General features: G+C 29.3%; 3 protein-coding genes across 7 annotated transcripts; 2 read left to right on the top strand and 1 right to left on the bottom strand.

Moving 5' to 3' along the window:
* The first annotated feature begins 93 nt into the window (after window positions 1-93).
* Window positions 94-3,489, top strand: LOC145939432 (ribosome biogenesis factor Nop53). Of its 2 annotated transcripts, XM_083043745.1 has the most exons (5): window positions 94-281; window positions 361-1,043; window positions 1,318-1,835; window positions 2,093-2,191; window positions 3,408-3,489. In XM_083043745.1, the coding sequence occupies exons 2-4, from the start codon at window positions 363-365 to the stop codon at window positions 2,172-2,174; spliced, it is 1,281 nt and encodes a 426-aa protein (XP_082899871.1). In that variant the 5' UTR covers window positions 94-281; window positions 361-362; the 3' UTR covers window positions 2,175-2,191; window positions 3,408-3,489. The 2 variants fall into 2 exon arrangements, with proteins under 2 accessions (XP_082899871.1, XP_082899870.1); XM_083043744.1 differs by lacking the exon at window positions 3,408-3,489 and having other exon boundaries at window positions 2,093-2,297.
* Window positions 2,537-4,296, bottom strand: LOC145939439 (cilia- and flagella-associated protein 157). The gene is made up of 5 exons (XM_083043752.1): window positions 4,107-4,296; window positions 3,706-3,977; window positions 3,301-3,454; window positions 3,044-3,223; window positions 2,537-2,937 (listed from the first exon to the last, which is right to left on the bottom strand). Exons 1-5 carry the CDS (start codon window positions 4,259-4,261, stop codon window positions 2,559-2,561), a joined length of 1,140 nt encoding a protein of 379 aa, XP_082899878.1. The 5' UTR covers window positions 4,262-4,296; the 3' UTR covers window positions 2,537-2,558.
* Window positions 4,297-4,556: 260 nt separating this feature from the next.
* On the top strand, window positions 4,557-21,225 carry Spir (spire type actin nucleation factor). Of its 4 annotated transcripts, none has more exons than XM_083043731.1 (16): window positions 4,557-5,086; window positions 5,271-5,840; window positions 5,944-5,975; window positions 6,074-6,197; window positions 6,323-6,474; window positions 6,688-6,906; window positions 7,211-7,240; window positions 7,930-8,190; window positions 8,703-8,838; window positions 11,448-11,729; window positions 12,412-12,536; window positions 13,149-13,413; window positions 14,440-14,753; window positions 15,059-15,304; window positions 15,716-16,011; window positions 16,398-21,225. In XM_083043731.1, exons 2-16 carry the CDS (start codon window positions 5,525-5,527, stop codon window positions 16,639-16,641), a joined length of 3,042 nt encoding a protein of 1,013 aa, XP_082899857.1. In that variant the 5' UTR covers window positions 4,557-5,086; window positions 5,271-5,524; the 3' UTR covers window positions 16,642-21,225. The 4 variants fall into 4 exon arrangements, with proteins under 4 accessions (XP_082899857.1, XP_082899856.1, XP_082899858.1 ...); XM_083043730.1 differs by having other exon boundaries at window positions 4,558-5,086; window positions 15,056-15,304; XM_083043733.1 differs by having other exon boundaries at window positions 4,559-5,086; window positions 11,448-11,696; window positions 15,056-15,304.
* Window positions 21,226-21,235: the final 10 nt, after the last annotated feature.

The following is a 21,235-nucleotide window of genomic DNA, read 5'->3' as shown; positions in this document are numbered from 1 at the left end:
TCGAGAACTGGAAATACGTAGTCAGAAAACTTTTGACTGTCGATAAAATCGCCATTTCATACGTATTTGATTATCAAATGGATCGTGTGGCGAAAAAAGCGATGCAATAGCCAATCAACTTAGGATTTCCTACAAGAGCGAGAGCTTGATTGGCTGTAATTTAATAACTCATCATGGCGTTCGTATCACGTTAGGGTTGGTGAATGTGTATGTTCAAAGTGTATTCCATTACGTGCACGTGCTAATTTTCCATTCAGCTGAGAAGTTTAAGCTAATTGCAGGTAAAAAAGATTGGTCAAACTTCTGAATTCTTGTGTCTTTGTATTTTACATAAAAGTAAAGAGATCTTTCTCTTTTCAGAAATGATTGATAAGATAAAGAAACGTAAAGTTTCTAAGAAAACGAAGAAATCTTGGCGCAAGCACGTCGACACCAAGGATGTCGATGAATTTTTAGATAATAAAAGATTAGAAGAAAGATTGGGAGTCGCTTTCTCGGAGCGTGTTGACTCTCAGTTATTTGTCATCGACAAATCTGAGCCTACTAGAAATACTTCTTCTAAACAGGTTGCCAGGTTAATCTTAAAAATGAAGGACCCAAAATGTTTTGCTTCTCTAAAACCACATACGGAAGTTCCTGATCCGATTTGTAAAAGGAATCATGTAAGAATCAAGAAGAAAAAAGAAGTTTTAAAGAAAAGTGTGCCCACAAAAATTGCTACAGATTGTAATAAGGAAGAAGAAATTAAAGGCGATGTATGGACCGCCACAAAGCTATTGCCAGAGACAATCACTGGATGGATGTCTTCAGACGGCATTAGACATACAATCAAACATTTAGGAGTCCAGAAAAGAAAATTGCCTTCATCGTTACAGAAAAAGCCATCTGTTTTACCAGCGATAGAAGCGCCACATCCAGGTACATCTTACAATCCATCGTTTACTGATCACCAAGACCTGCTTCATCAAATTGCTCAGGACGAATTAAAACTTATAAAACAAGAGGAACATCTTGATCGAGTCACTACTAAGATGTTTAAAAAGGCAAGTCATTAAATTATTGGGTACTATTATTATTAATTATTATCTTCCTAATTCTATAATATCCTAACATAAATTTTATTTTTTATCTGCATTTTATACGGATAATATTATTTTTGATTATTTTTTAATATAATATTTATTGTTAATGTTAATTTTATACATGTAATATAATATTGGTAATGGTTATTTGTAATCTGTATAATTTTTTAAATTATTATATTACATGTATGTTTCTTAGATATAAATTTTTAATATTATATATTTGTATATTTAGATTCCCCTAGATAAAAAAGAGGAATATTTAATGAAAGAAATGTCAGAGGGCTTGTCAACAAAGCAAATAACAGCAAATCTTGCTGAAGAAGACAATAATGAGGAAGATTTGTTTATTGCAATGGCAAATAATAAACCTGTAATAAATGCCAAAAAAACGCTCGTACAGAGAAGAAAACAACGAGAACAGAAGGAGGCAGCTAAGGAACGTACATTGGTCAAAGTTGAGAAAAAGAAAATTGCGGATATGTACAAACTGAAAAATTTACAACAACAAATACAGGTTAAAGAAAAGAAGCAAGAACTTTTAAGACAAAAACGAATGAAGAAACGTGAAAGAGAGTCTGTTATGCCGAAGACTTTAAGTAAGATTAAATTTGAGCCCTTTGATCCTGAGTTTCAGTTTGCAGAAGAGTTGACTGGCAATTTGAGAAATTGTATGCCCTCTAAAAATTTACTGAAAGAACGATATAAATCGCTTCAACAGAGAAATATTGTCGCACCAGCTGTCATAAAATTGTAAGTACATACAAGAAAAAGTAAATATGTAAAATGTATAAATATATTATTTTTAAATGTATAATACCATATATAATATATATATAACAAAATATCTAAAAAAAACAACATAAAAAAAACAGTTGATAAAAAAATTTTAGTAATGAAAATTATTGATTAGTTCTTAAAAATTTTTTTAAATCAATTAATAAATTAATCAATTATTTCTTCAACGGTTCTACTTAAAATATTGCTTACAATATTTTTTTTTTATTTAGGACACGTGACAAAGCAAAGGTGAAGAAATTTGTGAGGCCAGATCATAAATATAAAATAAATCTGGATGATGCCAAGTTATGACTTTACAATACAATAAGGTATAAGGCTCTTATTAATTTAATATTATACATATTTTCTATATATGTAATAATAGTTAATATCTGTGATCCAATTCTATTGGAGAAATATATTGATATAAATTAATTTTCTATAATTAATTAAAATTTAAAAAATTTTTTAAATAGCAAGAAAAAAAATTAAATGAGAGAAAGAGAAATAAATAGGTTCCAATATCCACTTTGGGTTAAACACTCTTTATAAAATAAAGCAAGGTTTTATCAATCTTTGCTTTTATTTCTACGAATAAGATGTATATATTCCTTTACATTTATTCAAATTTATTTTTGCAGCTTTGTTTTTGAAGTCTATTAAATTTTATTTTTGTCATTTATAATTGTTCATTTTTTATTCAGTTTTAAGATTTATTAGCATATATTTAACATCGTAGAGCATCTGTAAATATGCTTGCAGTTGATCAGATATCCACTGCTTCTTATATTCAGCAATAGCGAGTTTCTCTTTCTCACAATAAAGCATAATTTCCAACTGTTTTACATGTGTTTCGCACTTTCGCGCTTCGATCTTAGCTTTATCTTTGTTCACCATATACTGCTCTCCTGTGAGATGATTGGATTTGATTAATTTGGACAAATTAACATCTGTTTTGTTGCGTACATTATGTAACATTGCAATCGTGGATTTTTCTAATTTGCCAACTATTATGGATTGTTTTGCATTCAAATGCGCATTGTTGATTTTCCTTTTATATTTTTTCATATTGTTACTGTGGAATAATAAATATTGCAATTAAATATTAATTTACAGAGATATAAAAAATTTTGAATTAAGAATTAATAAATTTATAAATATACCAAAGTCAATTGACTTACTCGTATAAAATGCAATCTTGTTTTTTAGGAGTCATGTTTTCCGTGATCATTGATAATTGATTGTTTACAGCTATATTTTCTGATAATAATTTGGATATAGAACGTGGCATATGCTGGCCTATTTCAAGTTGAAACACACTAGCCAGATCCACGAGACGATTATATAAGTCTTTTTTGAGTCTAGATAAATTGTATATAGAATTTATATAGAATTTCAATTTTTTCTTAAATAAGGAAGCAAAATTAATTTGTCATACTTTTCTCTATCAATCCTAAATTTGCGTTCAATTTGACGCAAGCTCTCTGCCATCTTTTCTTTTTGGTGAATTAAATGTTGATTCTTCATATCTAATTTCTTTTCCAGGATATGTTGCATTGACTTGTAATCTTCCAAAACGTTAGTTTTAGCACCTTTTAACAGTGTCAAGAAGATTTTAAATAAATAACTAAAAAAAATCATTATGAAAAAATTCTACGAAATTAATCTTTAAGAGAAAAAAAAAAATATATATTTATAATATACATCTATAATATATATCTATGATTCAATTCTTGAGTTATAAACTTAAATAAATAATAGATCACACATTAAAATTTTTACAAATTACATAAAGAGCACATTTGATTAAATCAGATTGTATAAAATATTAAGAAGCAGTTACTCAAGAGCTTGATTTGTGAAATGAGAATTAATCGTGTGTTCTTGTATTTTTCATCAATATTTTTAATTTTTGCAGAATGAGCGAGTCGATTATCAATCGTTGATTTTTCAAGAGCAACTAATTGATTCTTATATTCCTCTATCCTGACTTTATAAGAAGCTATTTGTGAGTTTAAACTAGATATTTCTTTCCCTTTCTCTTCTTCCAAAGTTTTCATAAAATGATCCGTGTCTTCTAAAGTATTCTCTAATTCTTTATTCCGTTCTTCTAATCTATTTAAAAAATCGTTCTTATATTATTTAATACTTGAAATCAACTATGTCTTTTTTTAAACAGCAAAGTTTTTAAAATTAAATTAACGCACAATCTAAAAAACTGGAAATATCTTTTTAAATAATTACCTTTGAATTCTTTTATTTAATTCTCCAATTTTTAAATTATACAAACTTTTTTGCGTGTTAATAATGACATTTTTCAGCTTGGTTTCGTCAAAATTACGCGGCCGAAGACGCGGTGGTAAACTCATGTTGCCCTTGTCTTTTCCGTATAAATCCATTTTAATTATAACGACGTATCAATGTTTCTAAGCTTTATTTTTATCATGTTTAAGAAATATACGAAAAGTGCATTGTTTTAAATCTGTCAAGCAATTAGGTAACGTTTGTCACTGACATGTCGCGCGTTTTATTTGAAAAGGGCGCTCGTGCGATTATTTTTCGATTTCGAGATATCGTAATTTATCGAACGCGAATCGATTGGCTATCGATATATAGGTCAGGTTAGGTTAGTCAACTGGAGTAGTGTGCGATGATATATGTATATTCCTACAGATGATTTCTTTGTGTGTAGATGCGCCAAATATGGATAGACCCAACCAAAAGTTGATCATTTCGCGTGAAAGAAGTCTGTTTGCGAATAAATTATTCAAGTATTATTCAGTGCATTTCGGAGATTCTTTTACCGCTAATATACGTTGTAATTTGATATCATAAGGTATATATTATCAGACATTTGTAAGAGTACAGTTAGTTGAGCTTTCTCCCTCGCACGATACGATATGTAACTTTTGAATCGTATTAGCCACGATACAGCTACCTGAAGGATTAGCAAATGTGTGATGATTCTATCTAAAAAAGTGATCTAAAGCGATCTTGATTTTGAAATCGAGGCTCGAAACTGTCCAACTGCCATCGTATATATAAGTGTGCATAAAGCTATATATTATTCTAATTCATTCAGTTCGATTATTTGCGAATAGTTGACGTGAGTATAGGATAACGATTTGATAAGCGGCGTAGAGAGCAACGATCGCTTTATATACCAAATACTTGGATATACGTAAGATACAAATGCTCTCGAGTCTTCGCAACCACGTAAACAGGTGAATAACATTGCTTGGCATTATTAATTATCCGTATCGTAATTTAATCGCAGATAATCTTTAATTAGAATACACGCGAGATATCGATATGAAGGCCTTATATGTGTTCTGTTATTATATTTCAAGTAATATGCAAAATTATATATATATATATTGTAATTCTTGCTATTTTCTGTTAATTTAGAGTAAAACGTTTTGAAAGCAAATCCAAAAACCAGTGTTTCTAAATGCAAAAAGATGACTCTGTCGCTGTGAACTGTGAACACTGCAAGATCACAAATATGTTACTTAAGATAAACAGTTGCACAAAAGTCTATATAAAGTATCAATGTACTCTCAACAATATATCACGCATGACGACTATACATAAAATAAGAGAATCTATCATTGTTTCTTTATAATAGTATAACAAGAATCTGTATAGAAAGCTTCTACACAATGTCGAATTCTAAGAAAAGTTCAGACTCTAATTTAGAAGAAGCCACAGTATTCAAAAAAGAAATGCGAAAAACAGTAAAGAAAAAAGAAGACTCGGTGCGACCAAAGTGTAAATTGGATTCGCACGGCTGCCTAAATCTTCAAGATATTCTGCTCATGTTTGATAGTCCTATAAGTCAGGAGCGAGCATGGGCATTGTGTTATCAGATAGCTAAAGGCCTATCGTGCTTAACGGAGAACAAGTTTTATGAGATATCAGAACTTTGGCAAATTGTAGTTCACAAAGATGGAGATATCTGTCTCGAAAGTTTGGCAGGTGATTGTTTTACTGTAGAACTTATAATTAATTCAAAAATTACTAAAATAAAAAATTATTATTACAAAATTGAAAATAATTAACAAGATGACTTATGTTACAGGTTCCAAATTACCTCTTGTTTCGGAAGAAAAGGTAAATATTTAACTTGTAACAAGTATTCGCTATATTGTACAGTATAAATGATAATTGTTTCATAAATTTATTTAAATTGTGTGTTTTTTGTCATATAGGCCATCTTCTCTTTAGGTATGGCAATATTTAAGGCCTTGGATTTTGGCTCTAATGCAGGGGAGGAAATAGCCTTATCACCAGACCTAGAAGCTCTCATTACATTAATGACAAATAGCAATCGAGGTAAATAACATCACTTTCTTTACAGATATTTAATTGTACATTTAAACACAATTTTTCACATGGAGTTTTATATGAAATAAATTTTTATTTTAAAGTAAAACTAAAATGTCTGATTATTTTATTAGCATCCGAAGGTGATGTAGAAGAACGTCTACAAGAAACCGATGATGAAGGCATCGAACGGGACTCGGGGGACACTGATGCAGAAGATTATATGCCGAAAACTACTGAATCGTGTACAGATAGTTCCAAATGTACCCTGAAAACCATTCTTCAAGTGAGTGTTTATATTCTTTCTTTAATTTTTACAATTAATAATTAAAGAAAGTAACAAATGGAATGTGCAACAAACAGATTACTTCACAAAAATTCTCTTGAATCAATTTCGAAACAACGCAATAAACAAACAGTTTTAATATTTTAATTACTTATAAATTAAGTATAAAATGATATTTGTTGAGCGATAAAACAGAAGTATTTTTTATTTTAGATATGTGAACGGCATGTGCAAAGTTTGCATGAAGATTCTGATAATTATTATCGAAATGTGATACAAATGTTTGTGGAGGAGGCTCTTAATCTCTCTCAATTTCTGGAAAAAGTGGTTGTCGACAAGCAATCACAAGATTTATACAGCCCAAGCATCGATGATGTTGATCGTAATTCGATCTCATTGCAGAATATTGACACATTGGATTTCAATGATTGGGTAAGTTTTCTCAATAAATACAAGAATATACATACAAGAAAATAAATATAAGAATATAGTGCAAGATATGTCTCTCATCAAATTTTCGTGAAGAGAAAATGGACGATTTACAATAATTTATTTAAGAATTTAAGACAGAACTAAAATTTCTTTGTTGCACTTAATGACTTAATTGAGAACACTTTCTTTGAGAAGAAATATGTAAAAGATATACAAGTAATAGATTAAAACAATAAACATAAAATAATAATTTTATATATAATTTACAAACATTGATTGATTACTAACCACATTTGCTTTATAGACAGACGTTAGAATTTGGAGGGCTATACAAGTACGTTTATGCAAATTAATGTATTTAGCAAAATTTATCACAATCACTTATTTCATTATAATCACATTATTATCTTTTAATTTGTATATTCTCCTTCTTCTCTCTTTCTTTAACATTGACAAAATTAATTTAGCATGTTTTAAATATAAACTCATGCTGCATGATAACTGAATTTATTCACATTTATATAGGACAAATCAGATTTTATATTAATAAGGTTTATATTATATTTATATTAGAAAATGTTTATAATTATAACAAAATAATGATTTATTATTGATATTTATTATTTTATAATATGAATGAATTGTACAAAGGCATATATTTTATAGATTATTACTTTATTTATTGTTCGTATTTTTACTCTGCCACATTGCTAGTTTCTATATTTATTGCAATAATCTATAAATGATAATTTTAATATGTTATATTACAAAATAATTATTATACTATCTAATCTAGAGTATTAATGAATAATATTCGCAAGTTTTAAAATAATTTGTAGAAGCTAAAATTAAATAATTTGAGATAATGTATATATAATCATAAATATCTACTTTTTTGTAAAAGCCTTGGCTTAGTCTACAAGTCAATATTATTCATTAATATCTCTATATTTTATTACATATATTTGTGAATAATAATATGGATGGATAATAATATTGAAGCTTTATTAAATGTATTGTCAGGCTAGATTTTGGGTTCAAGTAATCAGCGAGCTGAGACGAGGGGTAAAATTGAAGAAAGTGGAAGCCAATTTGGGCTCTCGCGCGTCCTCGCGTGTACAAGAAAGTCGTCCGGATTACAAACTAACTCCTTATGAAATTCTGATGGCCGATATTAGGGAGAAACGATATCACCTTAGAAAAACGCCACCCACGCCCTCGAAGAGAAAAGATGCACATGCTATTATTCTCGAATTTATTCGGAGTCGACCGCCCCTAAAAAAGGCAAGTAAATTTGCAGATATTTAAGATCCAAATAATTAAATTAGGCTAAGGAGTCTATATTTTACATTCAGCACTAATTGTACTTGTTCAAATTAGAGATAACATGGCGATCTTCGCAAGATGACACGCGATCTTCACGAGAAATCAAGTTCAATATATATTGAATCTCAGTCAATTCAACACATGTCAGTAGATATTTCATCGGAATCGAAATATACTTATAAGCATCATAGAAATGCATTCTATGTATTTGTAAATTATTATGATAAAGTATGAAATCGCGAACTCATATTAAATAATATCGATTTAGAGCATGTTGGAATTTTTATGCACAGTTTAAAACATAATAGAGAGAATCAAGAAATATATTTAAGCTTATTTTACTGGTACTTTAAAATACAACTAATATAGTACAATAGCAATAAATGAGAAAGATTTAAGAAATATGTATTTACAAATTTTTGTAAAAAATGTTTGAACAAAAAATTACCGTCTGTTATATCTTACTATAGGCCTCGGAGAGACGATTACGACCATTGCAGAAGGAATGCACTTTGAGAGAGTTACTCATGGAAAGTATAAAGAAGCCTCCAAAGCCCTTAAGATCTTCGAGACATAACATTCCCAGAGTCGAAGAAACATCAGTTTGTAAGTCTATGCATCTTATATATTTGTAAGCGCTATTTTTTAATGATGGATAATAACTTCATTTTATTAATCTTCTGCATTGTGTTAGATTATTATCTCAATTGCACGATTTATTTTTCTTTACTGTGTGGAATATAAAGTATAGGAGAATTTTGAGAGCACAAAATTTAGAATTATTTCTATATATAAAGTATAAAGGTATAAGTAATGTAAAATTATTTAAATGCCATTCTAAGGCTTAGAAATAGAAAGAAATAGAAGAAGACAGGAAAGATAAATTTTTCCAATATTTTTATTAAAATAAGTCATTTGCATTGTTATTGTATTAGAATATGTTATTGTATTGTTGTCTCCCACTAATTTCATGTAATAAAAATTGCAGTTTTTACACGAAGTAATTTATAGTAAAATTCGCGAATAAATTCTATCTGAAGAAATTTTATTATAAGAATTTAAAAAATTAGAAATCAAAAAAGAATTTATCAAAATTAAAATTAACATTTTACTTAAATATGAACTAAAAAAATATAATTTAAAATTATTAATTATATAAAATATAAATTAGATTATATATAAAACTAAATATATAAAACCTTGTTTTAACGCGCTTTATGTCAGATAAAAAATTCGATTTTATTGAATCGCGCCCTATAAGCGTGGATGAATCATGATTTGGGGCGCTACGGGCGCAGAACAGAGAGAGAAGGAAAGAGGGTGAGAATGGGTGGGAGAGAGAGAAAAAGGGTACCTGGACACGATGTAGACACGATCAATAACTGAAAGCGTGCAAAGGTGAACTGACGTTGCCCGAAACGTCATCGCGTAGTATGTCAGTCCAGTCGGATGTCAACCCTTCCTCGTGAATGTCCTGTCCTCGATTATTGTTTCATCGAATATGCGCGTTTTCCCTGAAGGATGTATTAATTCTTGCTTCGGGAATATTAAAAAATCCGTGGGTTAATGAGAGTCAATCAATATCTTTCACGTTTGTGAATTTTTCTTGGTGAATAATCTTGCGAAGGACTTTCAAGTTCGGGATAATTTACTGTGATTTAAGAAGTGTTGGAAAAAACGTGAACATTTATTTATTTCGTTGCTTATTACATAAAATATATATGTAGTGATTATAAAGTTCAAAAGGTAAAGATCTAGACATATATGTATTATATTATAAGGAACCCATCATCTGCACACGTTGCAGACTTTTTGCAAAATTAATCTTAAGAAAAAGACTAAATTGAAATTTTATTTTAAAAATCTACTAATAATAAGTGTAAAACTAATAAAAAATCTGTGATACATACACGTAAAAGATGTAAAAGAAAATATGTGTTCTGTGTTAACATATTGTTCATAAGAATTTATTAAAAAAGATATCTTAGTAATTAATTTATAAAGCAGAACTTAAATTAATTCAATCTTATAATTTCTATTGAATTAATTAATGAAGATTTTTTACATATATCATATTTTATATAGTTAACATTCATGTCAAGCTTTAAGCTACATATTGAAAAATCTGAAACTCATTAAAAAGAATATAAAGAACGAAACATCAGAATTTAAAATATTAAAAGATTATATATAAATTTTAAAACATTTGTTTTTAATTCTTTAATTTTTTAAAAAGTTTTACTGGAACTTATTCATTAAAAACCATTAATTTTTTGTCAAATTATTGGTAGTAAATAAAAAAATGCGGCGATTGTTACAATTTGAGCACTCTATATATAATTTATTATAAAATAAATTCAAAACTTTAGGAATTTGATATAATATAATAATTAAAAAGTTGAAGATTCGATTATTTAATTTTATGATTTTAAAAATGCAATAATTTGAATCTACAAATCTATGAGAAAAGAATAAGAACCTGTGAAATAAAAAAATTAATCTTTTGAAGAATATATATGTAGAATTAAATATCTTTCCAAAAACTTCTGTACAAAAGAATATGTGAAATTTTCCACGAATGTTTTTGATTTTCTGATCTCTTCTCATCTTCAAGAACTCGGATACATTCTTCGAGGCGATAAAAATGATGATGTGTACACCTGCAGTCTCTTATTTCGATCCTTATTTAAAGATGTCACAAGGTGCTACGTGCTTTTAAGTTTGTTGTAACATCGTCAGGATCAGGATTCGCTGCTGCCTTCGTTTTTGTCACAAGTAATAATCTCCTTAAAAAGAAAGAGAAAAATAAATAAAAAGATCAGTGCGAATATAAAATAAAATGGAGTGAAACTAAATAAGATAATTGACGAGAGAAAACAGGACAACGCGCGCGCGCGAATAATTTCGAAGTGAATAAATAAATAGCACAAGTTGACCTTTTGATATTCAATAAATTGTCAGCCTAGAGTAATTGCTTATCGCACTAAAAATATTTTGTGAACGAGAATTAATTAAATTCTCGTGCGTGTTTATTATGCAGAATAACTTTTTTCTCATATACATTAAATAAAATTTTAATAATAGATTTTTTTGAAGAAGGTTTTCAAAATTGTTTTCGCCAATAAAATAATCTTGTCACATCTTTAGAATTTGTCTATGAATTAAGTCTTCGAAATAAATAAATAAGATTCTGTCACGATTTCAATTTTTTTCAGGCGGCAAGTCTCGCATGATAGTCCTCGGAGAAGTGCCGCCGTCGCAACCAGAGCAGGAGCAGGAGTCTGCGCAAGATGTTGCGGCTCAGTGGTTGCAGTCGGAGGATCAGAGGACGGCGACGTCGACAGCTGGCGGCGTCCTGGCGGCTACTAGTCGCAGAAAACAGAACGTACCGCCGGTGCCGCAGCCGCGGCAAAGGATCGCCAAGGAAAGACCCGACGTCAGGGTTTTGCCTTCCAATAGGAATCGTAAGTCGCGTAGAAGGCGCATTACGGTCGCAGGTAATCATCTCATTCATCATCGTCATACCGTGTGAGTGTGAAAATTAATTTTTTTTAAAAGAGAAAAAGGCGTAAAATCTGCGGATATCAAAATAAAGAAGCACAATACAATACGAAATTGTAATTAGAATGAGATAATCGTAAAAGATAGATAATTGTTTTATAATTTTTGTTATAAAACGATCTGATAAATAAAGTTTTCTTTTTGTTATACATTATTTTTATTATAAATAGAATTTTTTTGTTATATTAGCAAGTAATTTAAAATTATAATATTAATACGCATGATATACATAATATATTAAGAATGATATAATGTACATACATACATATATATATATATATATATATATATATATATATATATATAAAGATTTATATAAACGTGAAAACGAAGTTTTCATAGAATTGAGATATTGGAATGTCTTTGCTGAGAGTTTAAGAAAATAATTTACCTTTAAAAAAGTTTCTAAAAAATTAAATTAATTCTAAATGTAGTGAGGCATTCACATGCATTCATCAATCTGTCTCTTCATTTCAAAGTCATATACGTCATATAAGTCATTGCGCAATAAATACATCAATCATAATACTGTTGCGATTTTAAAGATTGCGCCATTAGTACCAATTTAGATATTTGATTTGATATCACGTTGCAAATGAATTAACTTTGATTTTTTAGATATAACGCAGAATGGGGAGAATATCAAGGAATATGAATCATCTGCGATGCCAAGACCACCTGGAAGAAATCTGGATGCTATTAGACGGCCCAAGAAACTGATACCTGTCGACTTCGATTTGAAGGTATATTTTCATATTCTTTCGATCATGACATAGTAAACTCTAAATACAATAAACTCCCGTATGTGATACTTCTATAATGCGGTAAAAATTTACATAAATTTTAAAAAAATTTACATAAATTTTAAAAAAATACTCTAAACAAATTTAAATTTTGCGTTCAACTTTTGTGTTTTTTGTAATACAATGTATTTTATTTTTCTATACAATTCATTTTGCGTATTGTACAATGCAGAATATATCTGGTTATACGGGGCTATATTATATATAAATATTATTGCATAAATTGGCTCTTTATTCCAATTTGAAACTCAAATAATGGCAATGATAGGTTATTCATTGCATGCTGCAGTAACTATAGGAAAATTCTGACCAGAATTCATCGTTCGATACAGCCACTGATTCATTCTTTATTACCTGATATCTATGAATGATCAATAATAATAATTTTGCATTATTAAAGCTCAAATTACCGCGAATGAACAGCTAACATTAATCTCCTGCAGTTCATCTTTTATACATCTCATGCAATTGTATTAACTTATATTTACTTTCATATTATCTTGCAAATTCAAAGAACATAAATATAATTAAACAATGCTATTTTTTACACAGTTGGATGCGGAGGATGACGATGATGATGATGATTATAATGAAGAGGATTTTGAAACGCGGTTCGAGGAAGAGGACGAAGCCTCTAATTATTGGCAACTAAAAGATTACAGGTTTGGAGCTCACGAAGGTACGCGAAATGGACACAAGGATTATCATCGGCAGAGGGATGACGACGAAGTAGGATCCGCGAATCCTTGGCGGAAAACCGGTGGGCTTCGTCTAACCAGGAACGAGTACCATCGATTCTGTGATGCTCAACTAGAATGTAATTGTTATAAATAATATTCAAACCTTTCCTCCTATTATTTGTTTATTGTCTTATAGTCTTTCTTCCTTTCCTTTTGTTATTTCTTTTATAATTCTTCCTCTTAATATTGCTTTTTTGATATAATATTTATAAAAACTGCATGTATTTATAAAAACTGTATGAGATCTACTTCGAAAATGAACTCTTCAATCAATCTTAGAATCAATTTTTTCTTAGGAAAAATTTAAATGCACGCCATCTTTTTCAACTATTTTTAGTCTCGTTAGTAAATAATCTATATTATATTCTTTTCTTTGCTATATTTTTTTCAATCATGAATATTATCAGTGATTTGTCAGTATATTGTAACGTTTTGAATCGTTGATAAACGATAAGGATTAGATAAAAATTTATTTTTATCTTTTGCTAAGAAAAAATTTACCAATAAAATGTTATTAATATTATTGCTATTAATGCTAAAATAAGTAATCTCTTAACTTCTTAGTTAAGAGATTATTTATTTTCATAGATTTTTAACTTTTTGAGAGAAATGAATCTCTTGCATGAGATTAATAAGAAAATTTGTTTCTCCTATTTTATGATAATTTAATGAACTTATTAAATAATCAATATAATATTTTTTTATTAATTAATATATGATTAAACTAAGTTTGAATTGCTTTGAGAATGATCAAAAGCAATAAAAACACGAAACACAAACCATATTTGTTTTAGAATTTCAGTTTGAAATAATATATTGGAAAAATGTTGACAAATTTTTTTTCTATTTAATAAGTTCATTAATAAATCGATATCTTAATTTATATCAAACAATTTTAAATGTACTATAAAAATAGATTTTCTCTTTATTAGCCCGAATTTCAACTCAGATTCAAATATATTTTCAGTCGAGCAAGAATTTATATAAAAAGTGAATTTATAATGATTTTCGGAATAATTCAAAAGTGAAGTTGAATCGAAGATCCCCTTATTGTTTTATTTTGTTTATTCTGTACATGAAATCTTTGTTGTTCGATTTTTTAGCTTACGATTTGGCGACGCAGTGTCCTTCCCGGAGAGCATCCGCAAAGAGACACGCTGCAAAGTGTGCTATACCATTAATGTCACTCACGGGGACGACATCTTTGCCGCAATCGAGACCACAGAGTCGACAACGCGCTGGCCTTGCGGACTCGACTCTGAGCCAGGGACCGAGTCCTAACATCAGTTTGAATCCCAGCCCGAGTCACAGTCCGCAGCCGCGTGCACCCAGGCAACCACGACGAGCGTACACGATCGCACACGAGAGTAAGGACGACAGAGCTAATAGCGATGAGTGGGAGGATGATACCGATAAGGTAAGGAACGCAACTATACATACATATCCGCTCTTATCTCTTTTGTAAGCAAATTTCGGATACAATCGCGGACAATCTAATAGTACATATTGCACAGATACTCCGAATTGAATATATATGTAATACAGTACTTTTCAAACTTTCCTAAACAAAAAATATTTTGATATAGAAAATGAAAGATGTGATTAATGTTCTTAATCAACTTGGAAAAGCAATAGATATATAAATCAACGTTACAAGTTAAAGATTTAAATTTATATTATATGACATAAAAGTATTGAAGAGGTAATCGTATTTCACAGAAGGCAACACTAGGAGATATGCTGCTGGACGAAAGGCTGTCGTTAACATTAGATGAAATCGTGCACATTCGTAGCGTGCTCACGAAGGCGGAATTAGAGTCCCTTCCCGTGGAAGGACGTGTCAAAGAGGACGTGGAAAAAAGACGCGTTTGTTTCCTCTGTCTGAAGACGCGTTTCGGTCTTTTGGGTCCTTGGGGACAACGCTGTCGTTTATGCAAGAGGACCGTTTGCGTGAAATGTTACTCGAAAGTCAGTATCGCATACATTAATATATATGTTTAATTAGAATAAGACGAACATTATTTTATTTTATTCTATTTTGACTACATGAAATGTCCAAAAATTAATAGAAATAAACATGCAGCATTATTTTCTGATAAAATCTTTCTTTGAAGTGGATTATACATATATTAATATATATTGAAATATAAATTGAATTAATAGTTTCCGAGCTGTGCGAATTAAATATTTTAATTAGAAATTAATAATTAGATTTAATCGAATATTAGCTGTTAAATATAAAACTTATGCTTGACAACACATATTCCACTGATTTAATTGAATTTTTGCTATTAAAACGTTAAGTACTTTATTTACTAATTAAAATAAAATTTATTTACTAATGAATAATACTAATTAACGACAGCACTTATTTTTTAGATGCGGATTCCGACGGAGCAGTTTGCCCGAGTGCCGGTCGTGCTTCTCTCCCCCGGATTATTACTCTCGCCCACGGAAACGGAGGCCGGTAATAACGCCAAGAACGCTTGGTTAAGGAATACGGGAGCGGTCGGTTCGGCACCGGCTTCTCCCGCATCCAGACGAAAGGATTCCGCATTGCGCAGCGGCACGCCAACTTCAACGCCGACGATGACACCAGTCTCCGCATTAACGCCAATGTCGACTCCACCATCTCATGCGCGTCGAGAGATGGAAAGTCAGGGACTGGAGAGGAGGTCAGTACGCGGTATATTTATATTATAACTTGAATAAAACGCTCACAAGTATTCCGAAATTAAATATTTAACATTCACAATATATTATTATACGTGATTTATTATTACGATAATTATTTTTTATATTTTTTAATCTAATAATTCGTAAAATTAAAAATTGAAAGATTTAAAAACCTATGAATTTATTTGTCATTCTTTTAAATGATTGTCTTCTTTCTGTAATAATCATAAATATTTTCCAGACAAAACACTATATTATTTATTCTCTAATGCACAAGTGTTTTGGTAATATATAAACTTGATATTAATTTTTCAATTAAATTGTCTGTATTTTTTATTTCATATATTCATATTTTATTTGAACAATTTTTATGGTTTATACACAGATGCTATAAGGGCGGTGGTAGCCCCGCCGCTCTCTCGACCACGAAGACATTCTCCGGCTCCAGCGGACCGACTGCCGAGCAGCGTATGGCTGCGGAACGGCTGCGTGGCGTCGCCGTCGTCGTCTGCCACGATTGTCGCATCATGGTCATTCAGATAATCAAGAGCTCGAGAACAACGCGTGCAACAATACGCAACAATGTCATTTCCCGTCTTACTCTGAACCTCTCCCCCGCCTACGTTTAATCCTCCTCCTTCTTAATACCATTATCATCACTGACTGCTGTTTCTCCGCGTTTAATTCTTCTCGCCTCTTAATACAATCTCCATCATTGACTGCTGTTTCTCACTATTGTTTTCTCCGTGTTTAGCGGAAATTCGTATTTCACTATATACGTATCAGTAGCGAGTATCGGCAACAATTGTTCCGCGACTCGAAAGAAAGAAAATATGTGTGTCTATATGTGCAGACGCAAAATAGGGCATTTATTCTCTTATAATGCGTGTTGCAGAACTACATTGATTTTCATATCGTAAGATAATGATAACGTAAGAATTATCCGTATGAGAAGTGGGCATGTCTAAAATGAATTTAGTACAGATTATTTATTTATTAATTATTAGATTATTAAACTATGCTTGGTGCGTTGAGATATTTGTTTGTTCTGAATAAAAGTTTTCCTTTTTTCTCATTAATTGAACATACTTTAAATCCGAGGAAGTCAATCAATGTTACAAATAATTTCTTTAAGATGCAAAATAGAGTACCGCGCGCGTGACGATAATCATTTTTGGAGTCTAACTAAATGCATCACTAGAATCTGATGACTCTAACTGATGTTTACTTATTGTAAGCCTCATAAAAATTTTATTTTACATAAAATGATTTACAACAAAGTAAAAATCTACAAATTTCATTATTTTCGATTTTTAAAACTTAAATTATTTATATTCTCTTCTAAATTTTGTATAAAATTCTAAGATCGGCATGATTTTTCTAGTGACTATTTCATTTAAAGATATCTTTAATTCGGTTTTCATATAAGAAAGTGTTTCTTCTTTATTATATTTTCAAAATCTGCAGAATCTAAAAATATGCAAAATTAAAAACTTTAAAAGTTACAAATTTAAAGATTTAAGAATCTGTGAATTTGTAACACTTATAAATGATTATCTTCTTGATGCAACGATCAAATAGATTATTATATTGTTTATTCTCTGTTGTAGACAAACATCTCAATGCACAAGGTAATAATTATCTCTTGATTATATTATAGTACCTACATGTCCATATTTTACTTGAATAACCGATTTATTGTTTCTATATGTTATTTATTTGGTACTAAACTAATATATTGCAACGCATTTAAGTTTATTTGTTACAAAAAAAATTAACAAAATTAAGAACGAGTGAATTTATATTATGTTATAATATGTCATTGTCTAATTATTATATTTTTCTATGTTATTATTTATATTATGTACATTTAATTTATCAGGTGAAACTTTCAGCAAAATTAAAGGATCCAAACAGCTAGAGACCTAAGAATTAGATTTAAAAAGTTTCGGCAATGGAAAGATCGAATAAAACACGAAAGATCCGAATGTCGAAAATTCTAAGGGTATATAAAAATTTGAAAATCTAAGTGTTAAGAATGTAAGCCTGAAATAAGAATCTCAAAATATGGATTCTCATCTCAATATATAGATTCAATGATTTAATAATTTAAAATCTATGAGGATTTCAAAGAATGTAAGGAACTATAAATTTGAGATATCGAAGAAAGTAAAAGTTTAAAAGTATACAAATTCAATGGTCAAAATATTTGAGCAGTTGTAAATTTAAAAATCTAGAGGACTTACAAAAAATTTCTTTGTAAAAAAATTAATTTTTTTTTTACAAAAATCCGTCTTTATTTCGTGTATCTTTGATTTCAAAATTCTTGATGACACAAAATTTGAATCCCGCGTATCATAAATGCTTATATATTCAATAGAATAAATGTAAATTTTTGGATCTCTAGCTCTTTGCTTTTACAGATTCCGAGATATAAGCTTAATTTCATAAATTCTTTATATAATATAAATCAGTCAAAAATCTATGATATTATATCTCAATATCGTAAAATTTTGAATGCAAAAATATTCGGCTGCTTATTTATATAGACCCTTGCATTTTATCGATCATTATTTTTGTTCGCAATTTCTTAAAATAAAACATCTTATTCTTAGAGATGGATTCTCAACGTGCGTTATATGCGATGTATTTAGATCTTTAGATTCACATTCACTCGGTAAGAGGAATTACTACTCGTTATTTCTGAAATCCTCGACTATTATTTTCATTATTTACATTATTTACGTCGAACATTGCATATTGCTAACAAATAAAATAATAAAATGTTAATTTAGCTTTTAATAAGATATGCACAACTAAATGAAGAAAATTAAAATAGATAATATCATCGTTAGCCGTTTTAGAAATGGAGGCAGAACCAAACAGAGGCGAAGCCTTAGAAGAATAAAAATAACCGATAAATCATATATTGAAAATGCATTCTTCTTGTAAGATATTACTGTTGATCTTCCATAACACGTTATTTAATAATAACACGTTCAAATGTATTAAAAAATCAACTATATTACTCACTAAGAAGTATACAAGATATTCCAAAAAGATATGTTTCGATAACTTTATCTGTAAAAGAACATCCTTATTTTAAAGATGATGATAAATAATAAGCTTTAATTGAGATATAGGCTTAATTTGAGATTTCCATTTATTATAATTTTTGAGGACCTTGTTACGTATCTATTTTTTTTAGTTTAAATAATGTAATAAATAATTTCTATAGATAAAAATTCGCAGTATTGCGATGCATTTAGCGCTATACTCGTGTGTTTTTCACATTAAATAAACCTTACAGAGATGTTCTTACACTTGGCTATATTTAACGCTAAATGAACACTAGATACAAATATGAATATGGACCAATGTTTTTCAATTAATATGGAAAGAAACATCTTTGACTTTTTCTTTTTTTAGAATATCTTGTATAACGAATAACAATGTTCAGAGAAAGAGGTAGAATAAGGGCAAATATCGCGAAAGAGAAAAGCAAGAAAAAATTATACAATTTATTATAAGTATCAAAGTGGATAAATAAATAAATTTAATAGAAAGTTTAAGACGCAAGAAAACGAAGATAAATATCTAATAAAATAAATTCATAATGCATGTGAAAATGAGGGTCTAGGAATAATATTAATTACATTTGATATATCTGTGTTATTAATCAAATAGGATTGATATTTTGATGATCAAATATTTTGATTAATTATTTTTACTGTACTTAATTGATTGAGAGTACGTAAAATAAATTACAATTAGTTTCTAGGAGAGATTATTATATTGCATATTACTTGCGTAAATAAACGTGTAGAAATATGTATAGAAACGTTATATGAATTATGTTAATTGTATATATTGTAAATGACTTCTTTTACATTGTAAAATACGTCTCACAACGATATTATTTATTCCGAATAATTTCTGTAAGTGCAAACAAAAAGCTGACACACAATGGAAATCGTTATTGAAAGAATGTATGTACATAAGTGAGAGAAAATTGATCGGCGATTGTGATCATTCTGACCGTGATCTTGTTCATGATCCCTGTAATATGGTGCAGAGTACAAAGAAGCGAAGTAACAAATTATAAAAAGTTACGTTGCAAGTAACTCCGAAAAATGTTTCAATGTTAAAGCCGATAAATAATATATATACATATATAATTATATAATTGGATTGTTGCAAAAGCTTGCGAGAATCTTATAAAATTTGTAGGACAATTATATGGTACCGCAGATGTAAAAATCGGACAATCGAAGGATTCAAGGAGTTAAAGAAAAAAAAAGAAAATCTCTAATGACGCGAAAATGAAAATTATCGCAAATCTAGAAGTTTAAGGATCCAAAAAGTAAAAAGATCTCTATATAGGAAGCACGCTGAAAGCACTTTCGCTGGACTTATGAAGATGGAATTCTTATTTACGCAGACCTCTTACTCTAAATCCTTCTTCCTCTTCAAACGAACCTCGTATTTAATATTTGTATTGAGATACAAAAATATTAATACTAGGTTCAGCTTCAATATTAAAGGACTCGTATAGAATTACAGAAGCTATTACGCGAGCTCTTAAGAGGTGGAATATTGCTTTCGCGTGTATCCTTTATTATTATTTAAAAATCTTTTTTGCAGAAAATATTTTATTCAGATCTTTGGATTTAAAAAAATATTTTTTATTTTCAAAAATCCTAAATAACTATTTCCCAAAAAAAGAGAATTAAAACTCTTGAAGGATTCAAAGATTCCATGAACTTAGATTTATAGCATAAGATATAACAGAACTTTTGTAACAACGTAATACGTTGCAAGCTATAATATTTTGATTTAGCGTTTAGAAAATATTTAATTAGACAAATTAGGATCTGTCTCATTAGACAAAATATATCTTGCTTCGTTTTGTCGTTATCTGCAAAAACTTGATGTAAATTTGCGATTTTAGCCGGCTATAATGTAAGTAATAAAACAATGATGTATAAAAATGAAGAAAACGAAAAACAAGAAAAATGTGTTAACATTCTCTTATCTGTCATTTTCATTTAACGATGTTTATAATTTTTAATAACGCGATGAAATCAGCTCCTTTTTTGTAAAATAATGTTTGTTTAAATTAATGTTCATCTGATAATGTACTTGTACTATATGAAAAGGGAAAGTTTGATTTTTTCTTGTTACAAATTGTGTATTTTAAAAGAATATAAATTCTTTAATTCG

Source organism: Prenolepis imparis, unplaced genomic scaffold (assembly GCF_030444845.1).
Source record: "Prenolepis imparis isolate NDT839.2.m4 unplaced genomic scaffold, iyPreImpa1.0 SCAF_8, whole genome shotgun sequence".
NCBI lineage: Eukaryota > Metazoa > Arthropoda > Insecta > Hymenoptera > Formicidae > Prenolepis > Prenolepis imparis.
The sequence above is the reverse complement of the archived record's forward strand: the minus strand, read 5'-3'. Positions and strand labels throughout refer to the sequence as shown.